Source organism: Oncorhynchus mykiss, chromosome 8, assembly GCF_057628025.1.
Source record: "Oncorhynchus mykiss isolate SJ-2025 chromosome 8, ASM5762802v1, whole genome shotgun sequence".
Classification (NCBI taxonomy): domain Eukaryota; kingdom Metazoa; phylum Chordata; class Actinopteri; order Salmoniformes; family Salmonidae; genus Oncorhynchus; species Oncorhynchus mykiss.
Genome location: NC_143029.1, coordinates 50,941,082 through 50,963,277, shown reverse-complemented (window position 1 = coordinate 50,963,277; position 22,196 = coordinate 50,941,082). Strand labels below are relative to the sequence as shown.

The 22,196-nt window shown below is 45.6% G+C and overlaps 1 protein-coding gene across 3 annotated transcripts in view; it reads right to left on the bottom strand.

Moving 5' to 3' along the window:
* LOC110530010 (uncharacterized) overlaps positions 1 to 22,196 on the bottom strand; it is a 76,475-nt gene that overhangs the window by 31,680 nt on the left and 22,599 nt on the right. For all 3 annotated transcript variants that reach the window (XM_036985556.2, XM_090181856.1, XM_036985555.2), the window contains exons 2-26: positions 12,907 to 12,960; positions 12,657 to 12,746; positions 12,287 to 12,331; positions 12,145 to 12,189; positions 11,996 to 12,058; positions 11,332 to 11,385; positions 11,207 to 11,233; positions 11,047 to 11,106; positions 10,572 to 10,634; positions 10,334 to 10,369; positions 10,148 to 10,195; positions 9,290 to 9,364; positions 8,591 to 8,635; positions 8,012 to 8,074; positions 7,670 to 7,714; positions 6,648 to 6,701; positions 5,354 to 5,395; positions 5,057 to 5,156; positions 4,871 to 4,906; positions 4,603 to 4,776; positions 4,343 to 4,435; positions 4,060 to 4,149; positions 3,416 to 3,486; positions 2,238 to 2,426; positions 381 to 555 (exon numbers count right to left, since the gene is read on the bottom strand). In XM_036985556.2, the coding sequence (XP_036841451.2) occupies positions 381 to 555; positions 2,238 to 2,426; positions 3,416 to 3,486; positions 4,060 to 4,149; positions 4,343 to 4,435; positions 4,603 to 4,776; positions 4,871 to 4,906; positions 5,057 to 5,156; positions 5,354 to 5,395; positions 6,648 to 6,701; positions 7,670 to 7,714; positions 8,012 to 8,074; positions 8,591 to 8,635; positions 9,290 to 9,364; positions 10,148 to 10,195; positions 10,334 to 10,369; positions 10,572 to 10,634; positions 11,047 to 11,106; positions 11,207 to 11,233; positions 11,332 to 11,385; positions 11,996 to 12,058; positions 12,145 to 12,189; positions 12,287 to 12,331; positions 12,657 to 12,746; positions 12,907 to 12,960 (1,837 nt within the window). The remainder of the gene's footprint in view (positions 1 to 380; positions 556 to 2,237; positions 2,427 to 3,415; positions 3,487 to 4,059; positions 4,150 to 4,342; positions 4,436 to 4,602; positions 4,777 to 4,870; positions 4,907 to 5,056; positions 5,157 to 5,353; positions 5,396 to 6,647; positions 6,702 to 7,669; positions 7,715 to 8,011; positions 8,075 to 8,590; positions 8,636 to 9,289; positions 9,365 to 10,147; positions 10,196 to 10,333; positions 10,370 to 10,571; positions 10,635 to 11,046; positions 11,107 to 11,206; positions 11,234 to 11,331; positions 11,386 to 11,995; positions 12,059 to 12,144; positions 12,190 to 12,286; positions 12,332 to 12,656; positions 12,747 to 12,906; positions 12,961 to 22,196) is intronic.

Below are 22,196 nucleotides of genomic sequence, written 5' to 3'. Positions count from 1 at the left end.
AAATAATCTGTCTGTAAACAATTATTGGAAAAATTACTTGTGTCATGCACAAAGTAGATGTCCTGACTGACTTGCCAAAACTAGTTTGTTAATTAACAAGACATTTGTGGAGTGGTTGAAAAACAAGTTTTAATGACTCCACCCTAAGTGTATGTACACTTCTGACTGTTCTGGTGTAATAGAAGTAATTATTGTTTCCATGATTGTCTTCACATTTGTTGTTTATTTACACAAATATTGCCCAAGATGATTGCAATTCACATTGACTATAGGGGAGGATTCTGCTTTCGAAAAAACAACAGCTTGCAGTACCCCGGTCTGCTGGGGTACTTCATGGCTTCAATGAGAGGTGGTGTGTGCATGCAAGTGTTTTGCTTTACCTGGGTAGCCAGCTATGCCAGGTAGACCTGGTACCCCACTATTGCCTTTGGATCCTGGGTGGCCAAGAGGTCCTATGCCTACTGGACCTGGCAACCCATCTGGTCCTTGGTATCCCTGTGGTCCGGGAGGGCCTGGGACACCAACATCTCCCTTCAGACCCGTCGGCCCATAGTACTGGCAGAGGGGACAGACTATAACCTCAATCCGTCATCAAACATCAGTTCTTCACAAAACATTAGTTGGCATAACATTACTGCTTCACAGTAACAAATGTTGAACATTCAGAAAGTGTCATTTCCACGTAAAAGGACCCATTAGCACCAAAATGTAAAGTTAATTGGAAAATGTCAAATTGGGCTTCAAATGAAAAGCTAAGAGACTATATTTTTGGAAAATGAAGGCATAGATACATTTTTCAACCATATTCCCCCGAAAAAAAAAATCGGGCATTAGCAAAGGCTTTGATTTCAAGTCAAACAGATGGAAAAGGGGTCTACCAGAGGTCTAACCCTAACCCTAACCCTAACCCTAACCCTATTGGAAATCCATCAAAACACAATAATGTTGAAGTAAAGACCCCTGCTAACTAATATCAACATTTATATTTAGTTTGATAAATTATTTGATACTGATACTGCTAAGGAACGGCAGGTAGTCTAGTGGTTAGAGCGTTGGGCCAGAAACCGAAAGGTTTCTAGATCGAATCCCTGAGCTGACAAGAGTATGTCGATCTACCCCTGAACAAGGCAGTAAACCCACTGTTCCTAGGCTGTCATTGTAAATAATAATATTTTTTCTCAACTGACTTGTCTAGTTAAAAAATACATCAATCAAAAATATATAATATGGCTCTGGCAGAAAATAACAACACTTGTGAGCAAGCATTCAGCAACGTACACAGCTGGCAGTTTCATAGTAATGGTGTCACCGGCCTGAATCTATTCTCTTTATTAAGCATATATAATTACACACACACACACATATATAATAATCTAGGCACCAAGAGCCCGGATCTCAATCCCATTGAGCACGTCTGGGACCTGTTGGATCGGAGGGTGAGGACTAGGGCCATTCCCCCCAGAAATGTCCGGGAACTTGCAGGTGACTTGGTGGAAGAGTGGGGTAACATCTCACAGCAAATCTGGTGCAGTCCATGAGGAGGAGATGCACTGCAGTACTTAATGCAGCTGGTGGCCACACTGTTACTTTTGATTTTGACCCCCCTTTGTTCAGGGACACATTATTCAATTTATGTTAGCCACATGTCTGTAGAATTTGTTCAGTTTATGTCTCAGTTGTTGAATCTTGCTAGGTTCATAAAAATATTCACACATGTTAAGTTTGCTGAAAATTAACACAGTTGATAGTGAGAGGACGTTTCTTTGTTTGCTGAGTTTATATAAGAACCAGGATTGTCGGTGAGGTTAAACTCTCTGCAACACACTTAAGAGTGTGCGGTCGACCAGCTTCATCGTTGCAATAATTAATCAATATTAAATAAAGATGATTGTTTGAAGAAATTAGAAAGTCTCTCTCACTTGATTAGAATATTCCACGACAGGAGAAGTCTTCAACTTCAAAACTTTTCTCCATAGCAAAGCTAGCTTCACTTTCCTCTCCATTAGCCTTTTTTTCCACATGAAACCACGCCCCCAAGATAATTTACGTTTGGCTTCAGTCATGTCCGCTAGCATTTCTTAATGAGCATGCTAAACATCAAGACCAAATCAGTAAGCTCAGCCCCCCTTTAAAGGGACAGTACACCCAAATTACAAATTTACTTCAGTTTAAAGAACCTAAAAATGCATTCAAATCATTTGCATTTCAGAAAAAAAGTAGCTATTGAAAATCCTCACCGGATCACCCTTAGGGCCTCGTTGGCCCTTGCGTCCAGGGAAGCCAGTGTTCCCGTGATTTCCGTCCTTCCCCGATCTGCCAGCTAGTCCTGGGGATCCTTTCTCTCCCTTTATCCCGTGGTGGTTGTGGGAACCTGGATTTCCCTTCATCCCTGGGGGCCCTGGAACACCTGAGGGGCCGTGGGGACCCTGTAAGACAGACAGGAGTTGTCATGGATACGGTAACCCAGAAGCCTTCAACAAATTATTGCAGCAATACCATAGATACAGTATCCTAGCAACACCATGGATACAGTATACCAGCAGCACCATGGATACAGTACCCAAGCAACACCAATTATATGGTATCCTACCAACAACATGGATACAAGATCTGAACCAGTGGTTTTCAACCGGTGTGCTGTGGCACACTGGTGTGCCTTGACGAGCTCAGGTGTGCTGCAAAACATTTCCTAATATTGATCATTTTTTTGAACACTTAGAAAAGTGACCTGTGGAATGCACATGGCATTTTGAATTGGGAGCACCAGTGCCGCTCAGACAATAAATTGAATGGCACATGGTTACACCTGTATCGTTGTTTCAAGTCCAATTCGCTCAGGCTGTTACATTTGTATCATTTGAGGGGCGCGCATCACGAGAAAAGTCATTTGTATAATTTTTTGCTTGTGAGAATCATTACCACAGGCAAGTCTAATTAGCCTTAGTTGTACCACAGCCCAGATTTGCTATAGAAAAAAACGGAGTATTTGGCTTTGAGCCCATGGTTGCACCTTTACAACGCATAGAACCACTGGTCTCAAGCTCAAACCTTTCAAAACTAAAGACCTATTTTACTGGAGCTTCTTTCTTTCTGGCGAGGATTGCGGGACGCTCTTATAAGGCAAACTATATTTCAAATAAACCCTATTTCATCTATTAAAATGTTTGTCGCAGAAAATAGATGATTTGCAGTATAGATCCGATGAGATGGCGGGCAATACATACATTTATGGGGAAGTGTAACAGTTCAAAAAAGTTTGGGAACCACTGATCTAAGCAACGCTACAAAGGAAGAGGTGTCACTATGGAAATAATATAACTGCAAAAACCCCAGGCAGTGTCACAGTAACATTGCAAAGTAAAATAAAATAGCATTCAGTATCTGTATAGTGGAGTAATTATGTAGGTAGTCTTACCGGTTGACCAGGTGGTCCTGATGGGCCTTTGAATCCTGGCTCTCCTTTGGGCCCTGGTCCTGCATTAAAGCCTGTGAGACGAGGGTGTATTCAAATGGACTCTGATTGTTACAGGTAGAAATATAATGAAGAGCTGACACTATCCCCCGTTCTATGTGACAGACAATCAGTTTTGTTCTACACAATAAAAATGTTTTGGGTATGTATTTTACCCCCTTTTTCTCCTCAATTTCAATCTCGTCTCATCCTGCGAAACATGACCCGCCAAACCGCGCTTCTTTACACCCGCCTGCTTAACCAGGAAGCCAACCGCACCAATGTGTTGGAGGAAACACTTTTGCCTGACGACCGAGGTCAGCCTGCATGCGCCCGGCCTGCCACAAGGAGTCACTAGAGCGCGATGAGCCAAGTAAAGTACCCCCGGTTAAACCCTCCCCCAACTCAGACGAAGCTGGGCCAATTGTGCGCCGCCCTATGGGACTCCCGATCACAGCCGGTTGTGGTACAGCCCGTGATCCAAGCCGGATATGTAGTGTCGCCTCTAGCACTGCGATGCAGTGCCTTAGACCGCTGCGCCACTCGGGACGCCCTTACACAATACATTTCTATGTGAACGTTTTTTTTTATGCTGCAGGTGTTGTTACCTGGGAATCCAGGCTGACCGGGGGGTCCTGGGGGTCCCGGCTCTCCAGACCCTTTTCCTGTACACAACCTACAGACCTCTCCTTTCTGACCTGTAGTGGAGAAAGAGTGACACAATGACACAAAGTGACACAAACACTTGATACCAAGTGACACACCACAATGCCAATGTCGGTGAAATTCCACCAATGAGACAGAAGGGTTTGTAGACAGCCCCATCAACAAGCAGTGATGACCCAGAATGTCCATCCAATCAGAAACCATGAAGAATCAGAGGGAGCTCACCTTTTAAACCATATTGGCCACTGTACCCTTGTTCGCCTGTCAAGCCCTTGGCTCCCTTTTCCCCTGGAGGTCCTATAAAGCCCTTAAGATTTCCTACAATAAGAAAAAAACAAGTACCTTATTTTTAATCATCTCAATGGGAGTAATTTATAGATTTGTTTCATTTCTCATGTGAAAAGTAAATGTGAGCTTGTGAGATCAGGTTGATTTAACAATATCAGAGCTGTGAACATTACATTATTTCTGGAGAGTAAGTCTACCTGAGTCTCCAGATGGTCCTGGGGGTCCAGGGTCTCCACTTTCCCCAGTTGTTCCTGGAAAGCCCTCTCTGCCTGGCTCGCCGTCGATGATGGGTCCTTGGTCTCCTTTATCCCCTTTAGGTCCACTGCGGCCCTTCGCTCCGCGATTGTAGGGATCATCTCCATAGTTAGGAGCTGTGAAGGAGAAGATAGAGCCCGTGTACACACTTGATTGCGATGATGGAGAATGAGTGAGAGAGTGAATGAATGAGTGAGGATCAGCACTTACCTGGAGATCCAGGAGGCCCCTGGAAACCGGTGCTACCTGGAAAACAGGTTGATATGTTTAGCTATACAGACACACTTATTAGTCAAGTTGGTGAATGCGGCGGGATTATACAGTGCTACTCAACGTCCGATTGGATAGGAGGGTGAATATCAATGAGGGTGTGTATGCTAGATATGCGTAGAGTACCTGGGGGACCAGTAACTCCAGTGGGACCTGGAGGGCCAGCCAACCCTTGTTGTCCTTTGGCACCCCCGGAGCCAAACACGGCCTCGCCAATCATGGTCACCTATGGGGAGGCCAGAGAGACCAGGGCATGTGTTCATAAAGCGTCTCAGAGTAGGAGTTCATGTAATCTTAGTCATTCTAATCCTATCACTATGATCTAAAATGCTAAACTGATCCTAGATCAGCACTCTCTGAGATACTTCTCTACCTATATTGATACTGACATTATCAGGCAAAATCTCAGGCACATTGACTCACCTCACCGGGGTCCCCATCTTGACCCTGACCACCTTTCTGTCCCTGTAGACACGTTTAAAAAAAATCTATCATTGCCAGACACGCACGCAATGCAGTCGGAAAGTATTCAGACCACTTCCCTTTTTCCACATTTTGTTACGTTACAGCCTTATTCTGATTAAATAAATATTTTCCTCATCAATCTAAATGCAATACCCCACAATGACGAAGCGAAAACAGTTTTTTTTAGAAATGTAGGCACATTTAAAAAACATAATTACCTTATTTACATAAGTATTCAGACCATTTGATATGAGACTCGAAATTGAGCTCAGGTGCATCCTGTCTCCATTGATCATCCTTGAGATGTTTTTACAACTTGATTGGATTCGACCTTTGGTAAATTCAATTGATTGGACATGATTTGGAAAGGCACACACCTGTTTATATAAGGTCAGACAGTTGACAGTGCATGTCAGATCAAAAACCAAGGCATTAGGTTTAAAGAGTTGTCTGTAGAGCACAGAGACAGGATTGTGCTCTACAGATCTGGGGAAGGGTACAAAACATTTCTGAAGCATTGAAGGTCCCCAAGAACATAGTGGTCTCCATCATTCTTCAATGGAAGAAGTTTTGAACCACCAAGACTCTTCCTAGAGCTGTCCGCCCGGCCAAACTGAGCAATCAGGGGAGAAGGGCCTTGGTCAGGGATGTGATCAGGAACGCGATGGTCACTCTGACAGAGCTCCAGAGTTCCTCTGTGGAGATGGGAGAACCTTCCAGAAGGACAACCATCTCTGCAGCACTCCACCAAACAGGCCTTTATGGTAGAGTGGCAAGACGGAAGCCACACCTCAGTAAAAGGCACATGACAGCCCGCTTGGAGTTTTCCAAAAGGCACCTGATGAAACCAAGATTGAACTCTTTGGCCTGAATGCCAAGCGTCTGGAGGAAACCTGGCACCATCCCTATGGTGAAGCATGGTGGTGGCAGCATCATGCTGTGGGGATGCTTTTCAGCAGCAGGGACTGGGAGACTAGTCAGGATCGAGGGAAAGATGAACGGAGCAAAGTACAGAGAGATCCTTGATGAAAACCTGCTTCAGAGCACTCAGGACATCAGACTGGGGCGAAGATTCACCTTCCAACAGGACAACGATAGATTGATGAGGGGATTTTTTAAGAAAAATCTATTTTAGAATAGGGCTGTAAAGTAACAAAATGTGGAATACTTTCTGAATGCACTGTACAGACACACACACACACACACACACACACACACTATAAACATGAAAATAATTGCGGTAATGACTGACCCATGGTCCAGGGATTCCATCAGGACCTGCTGAACCGTGATTCCCATTTCTCCCCTGAAGGGCAAGACTGTATAATTATTCTAACCTTACAAATAGCACTGTTGTGAGATGTGGAAAGCCATGGTCAATCAATCAACAGTATTGTCATTACTAAAAATATGAATCTTTAACCATCTGTAGATACTACGCGATTAGAAAGGTTCAGAATTTATTTAACACATCCCAGCACAGTTGGAAAATATATGGCACATGGAAATCATAAGAGGGAGGCTTATGGAGATGGGTGGGATGGGCTGAGAGGTGAAATTAAAAGCTCATTATCTATAATATATTTATAAATACATAAATGTATACCGGATATGTTTAAATACCATCTATCCAGATGTAATGTATGTCAAATAACTGATGGGTTAAATGCAGAAGACACATTTTGTTTGAATGCATTCAGTTGTGCAACTGACTAGGTCTCCCCCTTATAGTCTTTACTTTTCCTTTTTACTGTGTAAAAAAAGTGCCATGTATGTAAAATGTGTGTAGAATGTACATGTAACAGCAAAAAGTGTAAGTTATCTTGTCCTCTGAAGAGGATGGGCCAATACATTTAAAAAAATCATACATGAAAATAATAAAATAGCATATAATCAACATAGTTATATGTACAGTCACAACACACACACACACACACACACACACACACACACACACACACACACACACACACACACACACACACACACACACACACACACAGAATATGTTTTATTATCCTTGTAGGGACTTAAAATTGATTTCCATTCAAAATCCTAACCGAAACCTTAACCCCTAACGCTAAAGCTTATCTCCTAATTCTAATCCTAACTCTAAACCCAACCCCTAAATTTAAAATAGCCTTTGTCCTCATGGGGACCTGGGAAATGTCGCCACAAGGGAAGTATTCCTTGTTTTACTTGTGAGGACGTCCGTTATCCACGAGGATATTACTACAACACCTGGGTTTCCTGGTCAGTTGAAGAGACAGCTACCTTATATCCAGCGGGTCCTCGATCCCCATCCTTCCCTGGCCTTCCCTAAAATGGAATTCATGACAGTCAGTCCTCCAAAAGGAGAAGGCACATCTCTCAGTCCTCTTATCACTTAGTACTGTTTCACAGCTAATCATCGAAACCAACACCACATTATTACATTGCATCACATGCTCATTCTATCACACTGCTCAGAGGCATGAAATCCTCCCATCACTCTCATCATCATAACCACATCAGTCAAAACATCATGTATCGCCTGTCATTCCGTAGGTCAGTCACCTAGTGTAATGGCATAATGCTCATATTACATTTATACCCTATGTGGAGTCAGTGTTATACCTCAGTACCAACATCCCCTTGGTCCCCTTTTGCTCCTTTAAAATGGATGTGGCCAGCATAACCCTGAGGGCAGACAGAGAGGCTGATTGAACAAACAAACAGACAAGTCAAGACAGGACAGTTCATCTAATTGACTGTTAAACTTCTGAATCTAAAGCTAGGATACCAGGAGACACTACATGATAGCACCGCTATGACATGAACATGATGGCGTTGTAACATGTCAATTTACGACCGCTCATGTCAGATGACCATTGTCACGACAGAGGTAGCGGTTTGCATTACAACTCTAGTGACATAACACCCATGGAAAGAAACCTCCCTATGTCAGGGGAGTCATATGGTAGACTAAAATGTCGTAGTGAAACGACACTGTCACACACACACACACACACACACACACACACACACACACACACACACACACACACACACACACACACACACACACACACACACACACACACACACACGACCCTGTCAAATAAAATGTAACTGGATGATTCTGCCCATAAAACAGTCTGTGGATGATTAAAAGCTAGATATGCATGAGGAGTGAGAAACAAGGAGATGACTTACAAGTGAACCCTTACAGCCCTTCTCACCCAGTTCACCTATCTCTCCCTGCAGAGAGAAAAGACGAGGGTCAGCTGACCTCCATCACACCAATCAGTGAGGTTTTCTGATTTGTCATACAGATTTCTTATAGGGTAGATATTAGTCCACACACATCACAGTATTTATGGATTAATCACAGTAATGATAATCTTAAATCACTAAAAAGATTATTATCAGGTCACAATTGCGGGCACTAAAAGGTAATGTTGTGGTATTGGTAATCTCTCGTGGACAGACTACGTAAACATAAATGGTACTGTAGATCTGTCCGGTGGTTGGACAAATCACGATTTTGCAGGAGTTAGCATCTTTTGAAATTCTGAAGGGGAGGGGACATAGATTTGCCTGTAACTTGCAAAGAGAGGGTGGAGCTCTTCGTTCCAGCTCTGATCCTCGTTTTTATCTCTTCTCTTAACACGTATGGACCCAGAATTTAATGGAGCATCTGACCAATTACGGAACACTTTAGATCTGGGTTAACCCGAAATTACGGTAAAACATCAGCTGTGCTCTATTGAACTTGCCTGTTGCAATGAAACCAATAGAAAATCATTTTAAAAACACCCACTTCGCACTCCAGGCGGGCTAAAGCAAATTATCAAAGTAGTTTAAAGATTTCAAATAGTGTTTGAACCCAGGTCTGACATGGCTTGACTATACCTTCATATCGAAGGGAGCGTGGGCGTATAGCTTGATCCCTTTCGGTCCCGGGACTCCAGGGGGTCCTTGGTGTCCCTAGAAGAGAAACGGAACCAGTCACACATATATCCTGTACATTGAATGGAATTCATATTTCATCCACCTGTATGTGTAAAGGACATCACCCTGCTGGCTTAGCAAGTACCACCTCCTCCCGATTCGGCCCATACCTGGCGCGAACTCTGGACCTCTGCCTCCCAAACACACGTGACCGTGCTCCCTAAAGCATCTCAAAAGCTAGCTAATGAGGCGAAGCAAGCTTGACACTTAAGGCTGAGGGGTAGTTTCACACATCCCCATGTGCTACATATACATGCAAATTATGATGTTAGGATGCTAGGATGAGCTAGTCATTGAGAGAAACCTGGTCCAAGAGGACAGCAGGGTTAGTATAACAGATACCGGTAATCACAAGCATTAACACACATTTACATTATGGTATACATGTAACACAAACAAGAAAACACAGAGTTCTCGCCTTCATATTTCAAGTGCAGCTCCGCAGACTGGCCACACAGTGGCAGTGCAAAGAAGGCCATGTCTTAATAACTACAAAACATAGCCTACTCTAAAAGGCATTCAATGCCACCATTTATAAGGTACTGAAGTAATTGGATTCTGTATAGGTACAAATGATATATATGGTTATGAGTTTTAGCATAAGAGAAACAAAGGTGAGATATAATCAAGCATTAAACGTAAGCATGATTTCAAAGTATTCCATTTGAGAGATTCAGAGATCTGAGGACTAGGAGATTTAGGCGAGTTATACATGAATAAAGCAAAAATATTGAGTTACAATGTCTTTACTGTCTTTACCTTTAGACCACGAGGGCCAGGGATACTAGAGCTGCGTCCCTCTTGACCCTACAGAAAAGGTCAACAGTTACAGCACAACCGAGCCACCTTCCATTGACCTCAAATATCCCAATGTCCTACTGTTAACACACACACACACACACATACACACACACACACACACACACACACACACACACCTATTACCTTTAATCCTGGTGCTCCATGTAGGCCTATCAATCCCTTGATAGAGAGAGTAACAATAATGCACAATAAGACATAACTATACACAGTATGTTTCAACCCTTGCATAAGTATTATCTATTGCACCTCAATATTATACAAACCAATGGCATATCTGTGAAAAACCTAATAAAGAATACAAGTATTTTGCTACATTTACATAGCATAGCCAAGCTCAGTCCAGGCAAAACAATTAACTTACCTCAACCCCACGAAGTCCAGCTTCCCCTGGTGGTCCCGTTGGTCCTGGTGACCCAGAGACACCCTGTAAGACACCACAGAGAGTTGGGTTAATGTCTATCTCTGATAAAGAGAAGAGAGACATGCCCAGTCCCAAATGCCACAAGCCCATAACCCATATGCACTAGTGGATGACAGAGGATTTGATTAGTGTAAGCATGGCAAACTTAGCCTATCAGTAGGCAAGGGGATCCATATTGCTAATTGAAAGGATGACACACTGCTTGCTTGGCGAATACCACTTCTCACTTGATCCGGCTCAAGCGCATAATTAGGATGAAAAGGATGAATAGATACTGAAGGAGAAGACATATAGAGGATATAGAGAGGAGATGGAGGGTGAAAGAGAAGTAGGGTACGAAACTGGAGTTTGAGGAGGGACAGAGAGAAGGGAGAACAACGAGAGTGATGTTACATTATGGGATGATGCTGGTTACCTGGTCACCGTCTCTTCCTCTAGGTCCAGGTGGCCCACTTCTAATTGTTTGAGGTTCACCCTGCACATGCGCACACACACACAACATTTTGAATTCTGCTGATTATTAGAAGGATGGCGATGATGAAGGTGTGAGCAGGAGGAGGAGGAAGAGGGACTACCTTTGGTCCAGGTGCTCCAGGTGAACCCTGTCAAATAAAAGACAACTATCAACATTACAGTAAAAGCGTATTTTGACGGACAGTAGTGAAACACACAAGTAAAGATGTGCATGTATCCATCTTACTCTTAATCCATCACTGCTGTGGAGACCAGGTGGACCAGTTGAACCCCTCTTCCCCTGCAAAGACATTGTTGGCACCCGTTAGCAGGACTGTTAGCCTGACGACTCACACTCAATTATTCTGCTGCTCTGTCATTCGCTACATACTTTAGTCTGAGAGAGTCATAAGTTGATTGTGGTGACGAGGGGCACGAGACGCATTGTACAAAACAAAGTTATCAGCGATTGGATGGTATCTAACCAATTACAGTATCAAAGCTAATGACCGCCGCCGTTTGACTGCATCAAGGAGCCTGGATAGCCATGCAAAATGACTGTGGCACTGCATCCAAAACGGCACACCATTCCCTATTTATTGCACTACTTCTGACCAGGAAATCCAAGGCTCTGGTTAAACGTAGTGCACAATTTGGTGAATAGGGTGCCATTTGAAACACATTTTGGATGTCTCATTATAGGTCATTATAGGTGCTACTATATGATGATAAACAGTAGTGATACACACTACTAATACTGCTGTCTACAGTAGTTAAAGTGTGTGACTATAATTGTGAATCTGTCCACATCTGCATTGAAAGAGAGCATACATATCTAGCTTGGTGTGCTACCTTTTGTCAGAGAGGTTCACATAGAGAGAATATGGCGACAATAGCCACTGTTACTGCACCTCTGTTCCATTGCATCCTGGGGCACCTTGTTGGCCCATTGGTCCTTGAAGGCCTGGGATGCCCTAGAGTAACAATTTAGCAAATATTACACTGGATGAAGACACACACACACACGCACACGCACACACACACACACACACACACTTACCGGTAGACCTGGTGTCCCAGCAAATCCTTCTTTACCCTCAGGTCCCTGAAGAAATAGAAAGGATTGTAGTCTTAGGAACTGCAGGATTATATAAAATATATAGCATAAAAAAAAAATTCTGACATTTATTGTGGAAAGTTACCCGATTGCCATATTGTCCTGGAGGTCCATGAGGGCCCACGTCCCCCTGGGAAAGATAATCAAGACACGATTCAGGTATGCTTCTTTTCGCAGGTATGAAAACGTGCAACCTTAGGTTCTCAAGGCTAGTACACTGCTAACTGTACCAAAACCTTGGACAATGCAGTCATGTGTTAACTTAAGAGTTTAAATAGCTAACTGTGCTAATCTAAGATCAGGTTCCCTCTGTCCATATAATAGTTTATAAAAGGCCAAACTAATCCTAGATCAGCACTCATTTTAGACGCTTTATGAATACGGGCCATGTATAATATTTCCATATAATGGCAATTTTTATGTGGAGCATACTGTAGTGCAGGTAAGGAAAGTACCTTTGGTCCCACTGATCCAGGGTGACCCTCTGAGCCCGGATAGCCAACCGACCCAGGTAGACCAGTCTCTCCTGAGTAACCCTTTTCTCCCTGTGTGTGTGTGTGTGTGTGTGTGTGTGTGTGTGTGTGAAAGAGAGCGAGAGTGATGGAGAGAAAAACAGAAACAGAGAATATTGAATAGTGTGATGAGAACAAAAAGATTGCAACAGTTACTCCCAAGGGTGCTTAGCTTGGCTGGTGGTCTGCTTACCTTATTGCCTTTGACTCCTTCACAGTGACACCTCGACTTCCCAGTACACGCACACTAGAACAAAAACAGCACACACTCATTATAGCTGGCTTTTTATTTTGTTGCCCAGCACAGAGACACAGTAATCAATTTATTGTATATGTAAAGCGTTTCTGTAACCTACAATGTCAAGTTAAGATTCGGTTGGTATGTTTTTTCTCAAGTTTTGATGTAAAATAGCCTAGGGGCCTTGTAGTTTTACATTTTTTTATTTAACCTTTATTTAACCAGGCAAGTCAGTTAAGAACAAATTCTTATTTTCAATGGTGGTCGTAGAGGCTGGAAATCAGCGGAAATGAAGTAGTAGGTCAAAGTGCTCAATGTGTATATTTACAGTTCTTGGTGAGACATAATATAACTACAAATATCAAATATGTGTAGTACACTAGCAATACACTGGCAACAGCTAAAAGAAAAGCTTCTGAATCAGGAAATGTCCATATATACTAAACAAAAATATATAAGCAACATGTAAAGCGTCAGGTCCCATTTTTCATGAGCTGAAATAAAAGATCCCAGAAATGTTCCACACGCACAAAAAGCTTATTTCTCTCAAATTGTGCACAAATTTGTTTACATCCCTGTTAGTTCGCATGTTTTCCTATACCAAGATAATCCATCAAACTGACAGGTGTTGCTGATTAAACAGCATGATCATTACACATGTGCACCTTTGCTGGGGACAATAAAAACTCTAAAATGTGCAGTTTTGTCACACAACACAATGCCACAGATTTCTCAAGTTTTGAGGGAGTGTGCAATTGGCAATTGACTACAAGAATGTCCACCGAGTGGTTGCCAGAGAACTGAATGTTAATTTGACTACCATAAGCAGCCTCCAACATCATTTTAGAGAATTTGGCAGTACGTCCAACCGGCCTCCCAACCGCAGACCACGTGTAACCACGCCAGCCCAGGACCTCCACATCCGGCTTCTTCACCTGCGGGGTCATCTGAGACCAGCCACCCGGACAGCTGATGAAACTGTGGGTTTGTACAACCGAAGAACTTCTGCACAAACTGTCAGAAAGGATCTCAGGGAAGCTCATTTGCAAGCTCGTCGTCCTCACCAGGGTCTTGACCTGACTGCAGTTTGGCGTTGTAACCAACTTCAGTGGGAAAATACTCACCTTCGATGGCCACTTGCACGCTGGAGAAGTGTGCTCTTCACGGATGAGTCCCGGTTTCAACTGTACCGGGCAGTATGACGTCGTGATGTTAACGTTGTCAACAGAGTGCCCTATGGTGGTGGTGGAGTTATGTATGGGCAGGCAATAAGCTATGGACAACGAACACAATAGCATTTTATCGATGGCAATTTGAATGCATACCACCGCAATCATTTTATGTTTCAGCATGATAATGCATGGCCCCATATCGCAAGGATTTGTGCACAATTCCTGGAAGCTGAAAATGTCCCAGTTCTTCCATGGCCTGAAAACTCACCAAACATGTCACCCATTGAGCACGTTTGGGATGCTCTGGATCGATGTGTATGACAGGGTGTTCCAGTTCCCACCAATATACAGAATCTTCACACAGCCATTGAAAAGGAGTGGGACAACGTTCCACAGGCCACAATACTGACTTGTTTTCTGATCCACGCCACTACCTTTTTTTTAAGGTATCTGTGACCAACAGATGCATTTCGGTATTCTCAGTCATGTCAAATCCATAATTTAGGGCCTAATTCATTTGTTTAAATTGACTTATTTCCTTATATGAACTGTAACTCAGTAAAATCTTACAAATTGATGCATGTTGCGTTCATATTTTTGTTCACTGTACATTTCTACATTGGTAGCCTACATTCATCTAAAGCAGACCTAATCACAATATTTATTCACAGTTCTTAAATTGAACACTTTACAAAATGTTCTTCCAACTCATAGAAGCTTACTGACTCCCAATCGTGGCACACGCATGCCACGTATTTCTATTCGCGCTGAGGCGACAGAACAGAGAAACCAGACGCATGAACACATGGAGTGCTCATTTAAAATAGCAGAAAACTCTTCAGTGGAATTCAATAAACCAAAACTTTTACTCATAAATGTAGTTGTTTGTTAGCTCTTCAAATTATCTCTGAGAATGAAAACAGTACATGAATGTGATAATATGTATTCTCAGTGAAGTTGGTGATGTTTCCATTCCATCTTACATCCTGGTATCATCAGGTTCTTACTTGCTATTAAGTTGTAGTTATTTTTAAGTGAAGTCCAGCCCAACTTGTTGACTGAGAGTTTATTTTTTAAGTGGACTGAGAGTCCAGCCCAACTTGAGTTGATTTACAGTGGCGTCCATAATTCGAACCTTCAGAAATGAGAACAGGTATGCAACTATCTAATTACTAATTTTAGCATTACAGTAATGTACCGTAAAATACGTATGACTGCATAGTATTGCATAAACATTTGTAACTCTAAGCCATCCACTCACTGCACTGCATTGAATGAATGAGGTTGGTTATCATGCCGTACAACCTTTTTTTTGTACATTGTTTACAGTTCCTATGCTGAACACATACTGTGTTTGAATTCTGTACAGAGTGGAAAGGCAAAGACATCATGGAGGACGAGGACGCTTGTTTACAGATGTACAAGAGACTGCAATTACAAATATGGTTTTGGCCAACAATGCAATTAGGATTCGAGAGATAAGAGAGCATATCTTAAATAATGACACCATATTTAACAACATCAATGCTGTAAGCCTGTCGACCATACAACGCATCCTCCAACAGCACCGAGTGACGATGAAACAACTTTACAAGGTGCCATTTGAGAGAAACTCTACCAATGTCCCTGGACAGCGTGGGGGTAATATAACAATGTGTGCTGCCATCACTCAAAACGGGGTCCTCCATCACAATGCCACACTGGGTCCGTACAACACCGGCCATATGCTCACTTTTCTGGATGCAATTTACACAATGCCTGTCCCCGATCCAGATCAGGAGCCTGCTAGATTGGTGGTTTTATGGGGACAATGTTAGTTTTCACCGGGCTGTTCAGGTCCAAAACTGGTTTGCCACCCATCCACAATTTGTAGTTTTGTACCTACCCCCATATTCACTTTTTCTAAATCCCATAGAGGAATTCTTCTCAGCCTGGAGCTGGAAAGTGTATGATCGCCAACCCTATGCCCGCATGCCGCTTCTCCAGGCAATGGAGGACGCATGTGGGGACATAAAGGGTTGCCATGCTAGGAGATACGTTTTCTCTTGCCAAACGTCAAGGGAAGTATCTTGTGATGTGGACGAAGTATTGTGGCCAGACTCAGGCCGGAGAAAAGATGAAGCGTAGCCCCCCCCCCCCCCCCCCCGTACCATTTCCTGGACTGCCCCCCCAGGACCCCACACACACAATTGTGTTCGTTACTGTATTCTAAAGAATATACTTTTGGTTTACATATGTTTATGGTTTTGTTGTATGCCACTGTATACAACAGTAATGTTTGGCCTAATAAATATTTTCTGTTTCTACATTGCATTGGTGTTTACAGTGTACTTGTTACCCCTCTCAGCAGATTACTTTCAATGTAGAACATTGTATTGAAATGTAGTAATAAGCCTACGAAAGAGCTTTAGATTTGGAATAGTGTTTACATGGTATATCCAAAAATGTACTATTAGCTTGGAGTTTTGCATTAAAAGTTTTGAAAATTCACGACATACTTTGGTACTTTTTTCACAAGTGTGAGACAAATAAATCATTAAAGGTACAATTTGCCAATTTAGGTGTAGTCAATTAGCTTATTTCTCAGATCAAATTATATTTCAACAAAATAATGTTGATGGAATGCTAATCTTATCAATTTCTAACATAAATAATTTCAGAACCATATGAGATGGAGGGTCTCAAAATCCCCTTGTTTGTTTTATTTTTTAGGTGGAATGGCCCAGCTGCTAAACAGCAACAATTGTGCTTAGTTTATGAGGCCATGGTTGTGTGTAACCAAACCACAACATTAAAACAAATCATCTTGTTTTTTACTGTAAAAAAGGAACAGTATGTTACCCTTCCATATTTTAAGTTATCCAATACTGTTGCTACTGAAATTGATTTACAGTGCCAATAATTATACTGTAGACATTTTACAGCAACATACAGTGCCTCGCAAAAGTATTCAACCCCCTTGGCATTTTTGTTACGATCTACTAGGTGTGGTGGTTGGAATCAGGCGCAGAGAGCAGGGTTCAGTCGTTTCTTCACATTTATTCCCCAGCGCAACAAAAACAGTCACGCCAACACACAGGGCGCAAAATAAGTTGCCAGTCAAAAACAACAGGACTAAACAGTCCGGAGAATAAATACAGGAAAAAATCACACCATCAAAACACAGAGTAACAAAAACAAGCCCGCACAAATACCCAGCGGGCCTAGTGCCCCTAAATACCCTACAAACAAATCCTAATACAAAACAGGTGTACCCAATTAACCAATAACCCAAAACAAACGGAAAGGGAATCGATGGCAGCTAATAGGCCGGCGACGACGACCGCCGAGCACCGCCCGAACAGGAAGAGGCACCATCCTCGGTGAGGTTCGTGACAGTACCCCCCCCCTGACGCGCGGCCCCTGCAGCGCGCCGACCCCGGCCTCGAGGACGACCCGGAGGACGAGGCGCAGGGCGATCCGGGTGGAGGCGATGGAAATCCCTCAAGAGGGAAGGATCTAAAATGTCCCTCCCCGGTACCCAGCACCTCTCCTCCGGACCGTACCCCTCCCAGTCCACGAGGTACTGCAGGCCCCTCACCCGGCGTCTCGAGTCCAGAATAGCTCGTACTGTGTACGCCGGGGACCCCTCGATGTCCAGAGGGGGTGGAGGGACCTCCGGTACCTCACCGTCTTGTAGGGGACCAGCTACCACCGGCCTGAGGAGAGACACATGAAACGAGGGGTTAATACGATAATAAGAGGGAAGTTGCAATCTATAACACACCTCGTTTATCCTCCTCAGGACTTTAAATGGCCCCACACACTGCGGCCCCAGCTTCCGGCAGGGCAGGCGGAGGGGCAGGTTTCGGGTCGAGAGCCAGACCCTGTCCCCTGGTGCGAACACCGGGGCCTCACTGCGGTGGCGGTCAGCGTCTCTCTTCTGCCGTTCACTGGCCTGCCTGAGAGAATCCTGGACTGCCCGCCAGGTCTCTCTAGAGCGCTGTACCCACTCCTCCACCGCAGGAGCCTCGGTCTGACTCTGATGCCATGGAGCCAGGACCGGCTGGTAGCCCAGTACACATTCGAATGGCGACATATTCGTGGACGAATGCCGAAGAGAATTCTGGGCTAACTCTGCCCACGGGACGTACCTCGCCCATTCTCCTGGCCGGTCCTGGCAATACGACCTCAGAAACCTGCCCACTTCCTGGTTTACTCTCTCCACCTGCCCATTACTTTCGGGGTGATAACCAGAGGTAAGGCTGACCGAGATCCCCAGACGCTCCATAAACGCCTTCCAAACCCGAGATGTGAACTGGGGACCCCGATCGGAGACGATATCCTCTGGAACCCCATAGTGCCGGAAGACGTGGGTAAAAAGAGCCTCTGCAGTCTGTAGGGCCGTAGGGAGACCAGGCAATGGGAGGAGACGGCAGGACTTAGAGAACCGATCCACAACGACCAAAACGGTAGTGTTCCCCTGAGATGGGGGAAGATCAGTAAGGAAATCTACCGAGAGATGGGACCATGGCCGTTGTGGAACCGGGAGGGGCTGTAACTTCCCTCTAGGAAGGTGCCTAGGAGCCTTACTCTGGGCGCACACCGAACAGGAAGATACATAGAGCCTCACATCCCTAGCTAAGGTGGGCCACCAGTATTTCCCTCTAAGACCCCGCACTGTCCTATCGATCCCCGGATGACCCACAGACGGTAGTGTGTGAGCCCACCGAATCAACTTATCACGGACACCAAGCGGTACGTAACTTCTACCAGTCGGACACTGTGCAGGCGCAGGTTCAACCCTCAACGCCCGCTCGATGTCCGCGTCCACCTCCCATACCACTGGGGCCACCAGCCGAGAAGCTGGGAGGATGGGAGTGGGTTCGATAGACCGGTCCTCGGTGTCATAGAGACGGGACAGCGCGTCGGCCTTAGTGTTGAGGGAACCTGGTCTGTAAGAGATCGTAAATCTAAAACGTGTAAAGAACATGGCCCACCTAGCCTGACGCGGATTCAGTCTCATCGCTGCTCGAATATACTCCAGATTACGGTGATCAGTCCAGATGAGAAAAGGGTGTTTAGCCCCCTCTAGCCAGTGTCTCCACACCTTCAGGGCCTTTACCATAGCTAGTAACTCCCGGTCCCCCACATCATAGTTCCGCTCTGCCGGACCCAGCTTCTTAGAAAAGAAAGCGCAGGGACGGAGCTTCGGTGGCGTGCCCGAGCGCTGAGACAGCACGGCTCCAACCCCAGCCTCGGACGCATCCACCTCCACTATGAATGCTAACGAAGGGTCCGGATGCGCCAACACGGGAGCCCCAGTGAACAGTGCCTTCAACTGGTTGAAGGCTCCATCAGCCTCTGCTGACCACCGCAAACGCACCGGCCCCCCCTTCAGCAGTGAGGTAATGGGCGCCGCTACTTGGCCAAAACCCCGGATAAACCTCCGGTAGTAATTGGCAAACCCTAAAAACCGCTGCACCTCCTTTACCGTGGTCGGAGTCGGCCAATTGCGCACGGCGTTAACGCGGTCACACTCCATCATCATCCCCGAGCTGGAAATGCGATAACCCAAGAAGGAAACGGCTGGTTTGGAGAACACACATTTCTCAGCCTTGACGTATAGGTCATGCTCCAGCAGTCGCCCAAGCACCTTGCGCACCAGGGAAACATGCGCGGCGCGTGTGGCAGAATAAATCAAGATGTCATCAATATAGACTACCACACCCTGCCCGTGCAAGTCCCTGAGAATCTCATCTACAAAGGATTGAAAGACGGCTGGAGCATTTTTCAACCCATACGGCATGACGAGGTACTCATAGTGGCCTGATGTGGTACTAAACGCTGTTTTCCACTCGTCTCCTCCCCGAATACGCACCAGATTATACGCGCTCCTGAGGTCCAGTTTTGTGAAGAAACGCGCTCCGTGGAATGATTCCACCGCCGTAGCGATGAGAGGTAGCGGATAACTAAAACCCACTGTGATCGAATTGAGACCTCGATAATCAATGCACGGACGCAGACCTCCCTCCTTTTTCCTCACAAAAAAAAAACTCGAGGAGACGGGTGACATGGAGGGCCGAATGTACCCCTGTCTCAGAGCTTCCGTGACATATGTTTCCATAGCCAGCGTCTCCTCCTGTGACAGTGGGTACACATGACTCCGGGGAAGTGCAGCGTTCTCCAGGAGGTTTATCACGCAATCCCACCGTCGATGGGGTGGTAATTTGGTCGCCTTCTTCTTACTAAAAGCGATAGCCAAATCGGCATATTCTGGGGGAATGCGCACGGTGGAAACCTGGTCTGGACTCTCCACCGTCGTGGCACCGATGGAAACTCCTATACACCTCTCTGAACACTCGTCTGACCACCCCTTAAGAGCCCCCTGTTTCCAGGAAATAAGGGGATTGTGAATAGCCAGCCAGGGAACCCCCAACACCACCGGAAACCCAGGTGAATCAATAAGGTAGAAACTGATCCTCTCCCTATGATTCCCCTGCGTTACCATGTCCAGCGGAATCGTGGCCTCCCTGACCAGCCCTGACCCTAGCGGTCGGCTATCTAAGGAGTGCACGGGGACAGGTGGGTCTATCTGCACTAACGGAATACCCAATTTACGGGCGAGTCCACGATCCATAAAACTCACAGCTGCGCCTGAATCGACTAGCGCCTTATGCTGAAGAGAGGGGAAAAAAGCAGGGAAAAAAATTAACAAAAACATGTGACCAACAGGGAGCTCTGGGTGAGTTTGGTGCTTACTCACCTGGGGTGGCCGAGGAGCGTTCTGCCGACCATCTCGACTCCCAGAAGGACTCCTCCAACACCGGTCCGAAGTGTGTCCTCTCCGTCCACAATAGGAGCAGGAGGAGCCCCCTCTGATCCCCCTAGATGCAGCTCCTCCCAACTCCATCGGAGTGGGAGTGGGAGAGCTGGAAGGTGGAATTAACAGGACCCCTTCTGAACGCCCGCGGGCAGCTAGCAGGTTGTCCAATCGAATAGACATGTCTATTAGTTCATCCAGGGAGAGAGTTGTGTCCCTGCAAGCCAGCTCCCGGCGGACGTCCTCCCGGAGACTACACCGGTAATGGTCCATCAGGGCCCTGTCATTCCACCCAGCACCAGCAGCTAGGGTCCTAAACTCCAACGCGAAGTCCTGCGCGCTCCTCGTCTCCTGTCTGAGGTGGAACAGTCGCTCACCCGCCGCTTTACCCTCTGGTGGATGATCGAACACTGCTCGGAAACGGCGGGTGAACTCCAGGTAGTTGTCCCGAGCCGAGTCTGGACTGTTCCAGACTGCATTAGCCCAATCCAGGGCCCTGCCCGTTAAACAGGAGACGAGGAGGCTCACACTCTCCTCACCCGAGGGAGCCGGACGCACGGTAGCCAGGTAGAGCTCCAGCTGGAGCAAAAATCCCCGGCACCCAGCAGCCGCTCCATCGTACTCCCTCGGGGGGGAGAAACGTAGTGCGCCGGACCCAGAGGACGACGTAGGTGGAGTAGGTGGTGTCGGCAGTGGGGGAGCTGGGGTAGACGTCGGGAGACCACTCCTCTCCCATCGTTCCATCCTCTCCATCATCTGGTCCATCGCGGTACCAATCCGATGGAGGACAGCTGTGTGGTGATGAACGCGCTCCTCCATAGTGGGGAGAGGAGTGGTCGCTGCTCCTGCTGACTCCATTTCGAAGGTGCGGGCTTCTGTTACGATCTACTAGGTGTGGTGGTTGGAATCAGGCGCAGAGAGCAGGGTTCAGTCGTTTCTTCACATTTATTCCCCAGCGCAACAAAAACAGTCACGCCAACACACAGGGCGCAAAATAAGTTGCCAGTCAAAAACAACAGGACTAAACAGTCCGGAGAATAAATACAGGAAAAAATCACACCATCAAAACACAGAGTAACAAAAACAAGCCCGCACAAATACCCAGCGGGCCTAGTGCCCCTAAATACCCTACAAACAAATCCTAATACAAAACAGGTGTACCCAATTAACCAATAACCCAAAACAAACGGAAAGGGAATCGATGGCAGCTAATAGGCCGGCGACGACGACCGCCGAGCACCGCCCGAACAGGAAGAGGCACCATCCTCGGT